This window comes from Stenella coeruleoalba (genome assembly GCF_951394435.1).
Source record: "Stenella coeruleoalba genome assembly, chromosome: 5".
Taxonomy (NCBI): Eukaryota; Metazoa; Chordata; class Mammalia; order Artiodactyla; family Delphinidae; genus Stenella; species Stenella coeruleoalba.
The window spans coordinates 435,558-444,099 of record NC_137150.1 but is presented as its reverse complement, the minus strand read 5'-3'; the positions used below and the strand labels follow the sequence as shown (position 1 = coordinate 444,099).

Sequence of the window (8,542 nt, the reverse complement as noted above, 5' to 3'; positions counted from 1 at the left end):
CTAAACCTGTGGCACTGGGGAGCCTGACAGTATGTCAAGCAGGGCCTTGAATTCTTCCTCGCTGAGGGGGGCTTCCAGGGTTGCTGCAAGTTCCTCTTCCTCTGTGTCCACATTCAGAAAAGGGCCTGCCTTGTCCAGAATGTCCACGTCTGACAAGAGTTCATCCAGGAGGCTTGAGGAGCCTGTAAGGGCTGAGCGCTGGGGCTGTTGCTCCAGCTGGGGAGATGTCTCTTCACCTGAGCTTGCCTGCTGCTGCCAGAAGTGTGTCTCTGGTGGTGCAGGTGGCCAGATGGCCCCCTGGGCAGGCTGCCCACTGGCGATGAGAGCATGTGACCGTTCGCCCCACGGAACTGTGGCCAGAAGAGGCTGTGGGTTCTGGCATCTCTGAAGGGCTGCCAGGCTGGGCTGGAGCATGATGAACATCAACAGCTGGCCCACACAGCACCCATAGGAAGCCTCTGGCCCAAGAAAGGAGGGGGAGAAAACAGCAGTGGCCGCAGCAAAGGATTGCATGCTATCAGGTGCATGAGAGGGAGGATAACGATGAGAGCTTCTATGGACAGTGGGCAGGGTGCTTTGGTCCGACAGGGCAGTCACAGCTGATGTGGCATCAGGGCCTTTGGCTAAGGCATTCACAGGCCCACTAGCGCTCTGCTTTGGGTGCCGAGCTCTTCGGTTCTGGAACCATATCTAGGGAACCATATGGGGCGACAGGAGCATTAGCAGCGTGACAATCCAGATCGACTTGCCGCCGCCTCATTCCCGGCCCACCCCAGCCCGCCCCAACCTGCCCTGCCCTGACCTGACATGCCCTCCAATCTGTCAGACCCATGGCAAGTACTGTTGGGCCTCACCTAAGGGCCATTTTTCCTATAGAGCTTTCACCTTGGCTCTTGAAAATGCGGGAGGACGTCAGGGCAACACAGGACTCACACCACTCTCCACACCCCTCCCCACCCCTGTCTTTGAGGAGAGCTGGCATTGACCAGCTACAAACTCAGGCCCCTCCCTGGCTGCCCAGGACTTCCATTGCCCTGTCCTCTTCTGGAAATGGATGCCTTCAGATCAGCCCCCGTAGCGTATTCGTAAGACGAAGGGAAATTCCTCCCAATCCCCCGTCTCCAAGCCTACATATATCCAGCAACAACCCGTCGCAAGGGTTAACACTCCTTTCTCGTGGGAGAAGCCAAGTTCCACCCACTGGTGGAGAACTTACCTGGATTCGAGGTTCGGGAATTCCTGTCTGGTGAGCCAATTCTTCCCTGGCAGCAATAGATGGAAATCGATCCCTCTCAAAGGCTTGCATAAGGACCCTTGTTTGAGAAGGAGAGATGAAAGTCCTCTTTCGCCTGGCCTCTCTTCCCATGCTTCCTAAATAAGAACACACAGAGAAGAGAGGACATTCAGGCCAATTTCAGCACATTCACAGCAGATCCAGTGTGTGGTATGTAGGAAGCGGTATGTCATAGATCAAGATCGATACATCGATACACCTAACTCAGTGCTATGTGAAAACGCCCCATGTGACGGAAGAAGGCATTTCTGCACGTCCGGGCAGGTTCTGGACCCAAAGATTCCAAGCCTTCCTGGGCATGCATCTCCCCACCCTCCAAGAGGGGCATGATGCTCCTGGGTGGAACAGGAATGGGGCAAGATCCCAAGATATCATTGTTTCCTCTCTGAAGCGTTCTTGGCCTCCCATGGTCATCCACGTTCATAGATGATTCTGTCTCAAGGAGATGCTCTTGGGAAATGCCTATGGAATGCCGGGTACTTACCTCGAGTCAAAGCCTCAGGTGGTGGGGGCCGCAGTGGCTGTGACTGCCCTCCTTTGAAGGCATTCTCCGACAGCAATCGGCTCTGCTTTAGGCGTCTTCTTCGTTGGTTTTGAAACCAAACCTGGGTACAAAGAAAGAAAGCCTTGTCTTTCAACGCTTATGCACGTACTTCCAAGATCTATTGCAGGGATGCACCATAGAACAAATGCACAAACGCACCAGCCAGCCGGCCGGCCAGCCAGTCGGCCAGCAACAAGCCGACTGATGGAGACCCAGTATGGCCCGTCTGCCCCCAGTGGAAATATTTACGATTCAAAGGGACTGAAGTCTCACTAGCATGTAGAATGTAGACTCCGGCTTTTACCTCTGAAGAAGTGCACCAGATTCCAGAATACACAATCTGTGTCCGTGAAAATAATCCTTCCTCTTCGAGTCACCTTACTGGTGTCCAGAGTAATGACTTGTGACACAGGAGGAGACAATGCTTGCTTTCCCACAGTCAGAATGGGATGGATAGCTAACTCTCTCTGTCTCTCTCCCCCGCCCCAGCCGTTCTCATCAAAACTACCATTTTCTCTGTGGGTCTTTTGGTCTCTGTCTACGATTCTCCACATCTACCTGTTGACGTCTGTCTCTGTTGAGACCCCCCCGGCTGCCCAAGTGACTGCCTGCCTGCCTTCCCCTCGCTCTGTCTCTGTCCCAGGCTCTCAGGCTCAATCTCCTTTCCCTCATTTGGTATCTTTGCCTCCCGTTTCCCGTAGTCCATGCCCGATTCATGTCTCCCTGCCTCTCTTGTGTCCCCACAGGCAGTACTGTCTCATAACATGCAATCGTATCCATTAGCAAGTGCCCCCATGAAAACCACTCTTCTCATGCTGCCTGGGAACTACTCATTGACAGTTACTACTCAGGGACTACATGCCTCCATCACTTTTAGGTCAGGAGGCTCTTATGTACCCGCTCCCCTTCTTCAGAATATGTGTCCTTGTCTTCAACAGTGAAACACTGTGCATGCTACCTCATTCCCCGAGGCCGAACAGCAGTGTGGACCTGTGCTTGTGTGCGTGTGTGTGTGCATGTCTTTAGACATTTCTGATGGTGGTGTGTGGAAAATTGGACACCCTGAGAAAAAGTGTTCATAGGGAAAGTCAATCAGTCTTTGGCGATGCTCTGTAAGGTCGCAGGCACGGTGTTCCTAACTTTGGTGACTCCTCTCCAACGTGCCCAGAGAGGGAAGTGTTCAGCACAGCTAGTTCCTCGGAGGCCAGCCATCAAGGTAACATCTCCTTGACACCACCAGGCCTTCCTGCTTCCTTGGCCCCTCGCCCTTTATACTTGACCACACATTTGAATGGACCTCTCGCCACACAGCTCAGTCTGGCCACGTTTTCCAAAGGGAGCCACCTTCTTGCCAAGATTCGAGTTCCTGCTGTCTGGAGCACCCCGAAGAGGAAAGCCCTAGAGTAAGGAGTGCAACTGGAGTGGGGCAACTTGCGTCTGGACATGGACCCCGAGAGGGAAAATGGATCGAGAGACTCGGTTGTACCTGAATTCTGCTTTCTGGAATGTCCAGTTCTCGTGCCAGCCATTCTCTGGTCGTTATCCCGGGATAGGGGTTCTGTTGAAAGAGTGCTTGCAGGGTGTCCTTCTGACTCAGACTCAGAACAAGCCTCCTCCTTCGCGATGGTCTTGAGAGTCGGCCTGTGGGAGAGAAGAGGGGGAATGTGTCAGGGGAGAATCCATGGAGGTGCAAATCAATGGTGCCGACCCAATGCTGGTCCTTGTGCCATGAGAAAAAGCTCTAAGCCAGGGGAAGACTCTGCATTTGGATAAACCGTGGGTACACCCCGAAAGCCACGCTGAGTGGGACCCTGGGGGCTCAAGCTAAGCTGAGGGTCAAGGCTATGGGGATCACCTCACCATTCGCCAATGATCCACAGGACGCAATGCAAAGAGAAGGGGAAAGCCCTAGGAAAACAGGCTACCATGACCAAAACGGGTGGAAGGATTTTCCACCTGTGGAGGCCTTGGAAAATCTTGATGGCTTCTACCAGATTTACCTCTAACTCTATGCTAACCATAGGAACCTGGCTTCTGAACTATCATTCGCACAGCATATCTGCACTTTCACTATTGGAAAGGAAAGTAGACGAAAGCCCAATGAAGCCAGACAAACACACAAGCCAACCCCCAACACAGAACTCACTAGAGGATTGTTTAGAAAACCTATTTTTTTGAGCCATGACCAACGTGCTGCCCTGTCTGATGGCGCCAACCCACCCACACACCCACAACAGCCCAGTACTCCTCAGAAGATGAGTTTCCCTTTTAGTCACCGAGGTCATGGTGACTCTCCCCGTGTGCGTGCTATTCTGTCAGTTGGGCAGTCTGAAGGGCTACCCCCCACCCCTTTCCTATTTGAGGTTGCCTATTTCTTGTAGCAAGGGAATGGATGGATGTTTGTTTCCTGCATTCTAAGGTGGGAGCCGGGTGTGATGGCCAGGGAGGGTGTGGTTTCAGGCACGTCCTGCACACCCTTGAGATCTTGAGTTTCCTGAAATCTCTCCAACTCTAGGTCAATGCCAACCCTTCTGCAAGGGCTACCTGCCCTAGCAGCTGGCAGCTGGTGACGTAGGGTCGTCTCCAGGTCTCCCTCTGGAAGGATTCAAGACAAGGCAAGGGTTTCGGATCCCCAACGGGGACTCCCTTTAAAAGCGCCCTTCCTTCCTGCCAGCTCCAAGGAACATATTTGGAAAGCACTCAAGGAACGACCTTGTCACACTGCAGATTTTGGCTTCCCAGAGACTCCTGCAGTGCCTACCTTGGAGTCTAATGAAAGACAGTTCGAGTGCTCCTGGAATCTCTGTTTCCCAGGTTCTAGCTTTCAGTTGTGCTCAAAGAAAATCTCTCTTTGTCTCGTAATCTTAACACATACTGGATGTGGATTATTTCCATGGACACCGTGGAAGTTAACCAGTTCAAATGGAACACACAACATAACAGAGCAAATCCGCAACAACAGCAAGAATAGAACATGTGAAACAAATTCAAAATCCCAAACACTGTCAACTGGAAAAGAGTGTCAGTTTAGTTGGGAACGTTATCAAATACTCGTGTTCCGTTCACTGCAAACACAGGTTGGGATTTTTAGTAGAGAAGCCATTGTCAGGCAACAGGGCTACCAACTTCCATGTGGATTTCTAGAAGGAAAACAAATGAAGCAGCAAACCAGAAATATCTACGTGAAATGCCCAAACCAAGGTGCATCCTTTTGCCCAAGTGATTCCAGAAACATGTGCCAGCATACCAGTGCATGCCATTTGGTGGTCATTGGGAAACTTCAATCTTCGTGGTGATCAACCCTTGGGTCGGGAGGTGCATGAGTGTATTTGGATGATCCAAGCGCAGAGCCCAGATGCTGAGGGCAACGTACCTCTGGAGGTGCTGTATGTGCCGGATGAGCTGGACGAATCCATGGTGGGAGACCCACAGGGATGGCACGGAAACTGCTGGCCAACTGTTCAGTTCTCAGAAGCTCAGGGTTTATAATGGATGAGGATGCCACGCCCCTATTTATGTAAATAGCCACAGATGGTGCAGAACCCTTCCTTGCCAATTGAGAACCTGGAAGGAATCCCGAGAGGCAAGTGGGCGTTGGAATGGAAGGCCTGCTCAGAGGCTCCCAGGTCCCTTTGAAGCTGCCGCCCTCGTCATCCTTTGCCAGAATGCTTGGGGTCAAGTGCTCTCTCCTTTTCACACCTTTCAACATTCCACACATACTTTCTGTCTCCGTGGAATTCCCCACCTCTGAGTCCTTCACGCTTAAGTGTGTCACTGTACTTTCCCAAATGGAGAGAGAACCTAGAGCCTAGTTTGCATCGAGTACGTTTCCCACTTCCCTCATCACCACCAGGACATCATTGCCTCACACTCCTAAAGCATTTCCTTGGCTGGGGTTTGAGTTCCCGATAATTCACATACTAAGCTTGAGTGCTTATCTAGTGTCTACCCATGGTCCTCAGGTGTTTGGGACTTTTTCAGAGGTACTCTGAAACCCATCCCGTTGCTCACATGCCATGGAGAGACCAGAGAAAGGGGCATGCCACACGTGTATGTTTCACAAGGAAAGGAACTTATTTTCAGTGCTTATCCTTGGCGTACAAAAGAGAGAGTCGGTTTCACTTTCAGTGGTCAACTGACAACTGTACCAAGAAGAAGAAGGAGAAGAGGAAGGGGAAGGGGAAGGGGAAGGGGAAGGGGAAGGGGAAGGAGAGGGATATGTAGCACGTTACATGATGGATGATGACACAGCTGAGTTTGAAAGGAAAGCTTGGATTCCAAGTACAGCCATCCCAACATTATCGGTGCATTTGGGCTGCAGAGAATAGAAAAATTTAAAACAAACCAACAAAAGAAACCCCCCCAGAAAATACAGAACCATGCCAAATGTGTTCTTTTGCCACCATGCTTCTTTGGCCACCACGTGGATTAACATGAGGATAGTGAGCTTATTCAGAAACAGTTGGCAATCAGAGTAATTACACCAGCAATTCATGAAAACGTGGCTGGAGTGTGTGTGTGTGTGTGTGTGTGTGTGTGTGTGTGTGTGTGTGCACGCGCGTAGGGGTGTTTGTGTGATCTTTGTGATTGATTTTCTGTACCCACTAAGGTCGGTTGTCAGGTGGTACCCTTGGACGGATGTCACCGGGACCAGTAGGTGTCTGCAAGTCCCAGGGGGCCCAGGAGGATGTCCTGAGGAGGTGTATGTCCTAGTCCCTTGTCCTGCAGTGCCAGAGATCAGAGGGAGGCATGACCATCTTGTTGGATCGGGGGGGATTTCCCGAGTAGTTGGAAGTTTTGGCTGAGAAAATTAATCACTGAAACATGGGATTTGCTGGCTTCTTCCAGAAGGCACTGCCTGCCAGACCTGGATCACCTCCCTCCTGGACAATCCAGGTGGGATAAGCTTGCTTGGGGGAGCAGAAGCTGTGATCTGCATGGCAGCCAGGGAATCCTGAGAGCCTGCAGGTGTGTTTATGCACAGTGCACCGCTGGCCTCCCTGTGGAGGTACCGCTGCCTGTCCCTGGGCTCTGAGGTTTCTCTGGAGCGGCCAGCATTGGACAACCAAGATGGTAAAGCCACAGTTCCTAGCTCTAGGAAGAGCCTGTGCAAGTCCTTCCACCCACAAGCATCTCAGTGTTTCCCGGAACACTGTGACCCAGTGTTCCCCCCACCCTCTTGAAAGCACCCACAAGCATCTCAGTGTTTCATGGCACACTGTGACCCAGTGTTCCCCCCACCCTCTTGAAAGCACCAACTCTTCCATAAGCTGTCTCTTTCCACATCTCCAATGCTACTTGTCCTGAGGCTACCGTGGCCAGATTCTTTTCCCAGAAGGCCTATGCCACCTGTGTGGCTCTTGAAAATGATGTTCCATTTCTGCCCAGTGAAAAGAAGGAGAGAGAGGGAGAGAGAAAGTGAAAGAGAAAGAGAGAGAGAAAGTGAGGGAGAGAGAGAGGGGGGGCGGGAGAGATAGAGAGAGAGAGAGAGAGAGAGAGAGAAAGTGAAAGAGAAAGAGTGAGAAAGTGAGGGAGAGAGAGAGAGGGAGAGAGAGCGAGAGAGCGCTGTATATAACTCTAGAGATCTGGACAAATGGGAGCCTAAGACAGGGGAGTGACTGGGAGGGAGTTGAGGACTAGATGTATCTGCAGAGATATGCACACAATAGAGCTAGAGACCCAGATGCAGTTGTGTCCAGAGACTCAGATACATTGTTGTTTACACATTAGATTATTTTAATACTTCGTGCCACTGACACTCCCATGCTGGACATGGGGCACACAGATTGAGCCAGTGGAGAATCACTCAACACAGAGTGTACGAGGCACATGTGTTGGAAAATATTTTTGAAAGAAGCAGTGGAAGGGATCATCTGCCATGACGTTACAATGCCACAGGCATTCGGTTTTTCAGTTCGTTTGTTCATCACTTTAGTTATAACTTGGCTTATCTTTTGAGAGGTGTGTTCCTGTAGTGTGTAGCCGTGGACATGTAATGAGCCAGAGAGAGAGAGAGAGAGAGAGAGAGAGAGAGAGAGAGTGATGATTTGTGTGCATAATACATTGGGCACAGTTGTTACTATAAACCCTGGCAATGAAAGTGTTTGCATAGTTCTGTCCTTGTGTGCAAAGGCGATGCCCTCGAGGAACTCTTCCATACCATGCACCCAGAGAGCAAGTGAATGTTGTCACTGAGAGACTGTTTTCGTGATTCCACTAGGGTGTGTTTGTGGCTACAAGCTACGGGACTAGACAGGGGTATCTGGACCGCCTTCCATGCTGTCCCAGATCATGGGAGGGATTTCACCTCTCTGAGGAAATGCGGGAGAAATCAAAGCGACAAAAGCACAACCAAGAACTTGAACTGAGTGCCAAGATTTATTGATTGGATCAATGGAATGTCACATACAACGGGGAAATCCAGTTCAGCGTTGGGTCCTCCTCGTTCTCATTGGAAGGTTTGAATTCCTTGAGGCTTCAGAGAGGGTGTCTCTCTTGGTGCGCAAGCTTTGTGACAGTCCGTGTGGAGCATGGCATCCCTCCTGGGCACAACGCAGTTGCTGTCGACAGTCAACTTGCCTTGTTCTCCCTGCCAGACACTATCATGAGCATTGCTTGTTCCTTCTTCTTTCTCTCCCCCATGGCTCTGCCTCCCAGGAAAGGAGGCTTGAAAGGGGCTCGGGGGAAGGCCTTCCTTCCTGCCC

At 51.2% G+C, this 8,542-nt stretch overlaps 1 protein-coding gene across 1 annotated transcript; it reads right to left on the bottom strand.

Annotated features, from left to right (window-relative positions):
• On the bottom strand, positions 1-5,254 carry LOC307187060 (double homeobox protein 4-like protein 4; the record flags this gene model as incomplete). Its single annotated transcript, XM_079922809.1, has 5 exons — positions 1-690; positions 1,217-1,371; positions 1,779-1,899; positions 3,325-3,479; positions 5,212-5,254. The coding sequence occupies 5 exons, from the start codon at positions 5,252-5,254 to the stop codon at positions 1-3; spliced, it is 1,164 nt and encodes a 387-aa protein (XP_079778935.1).
• Positions 5,255-8,542: the final 3,288 nt, after the last annotated feature.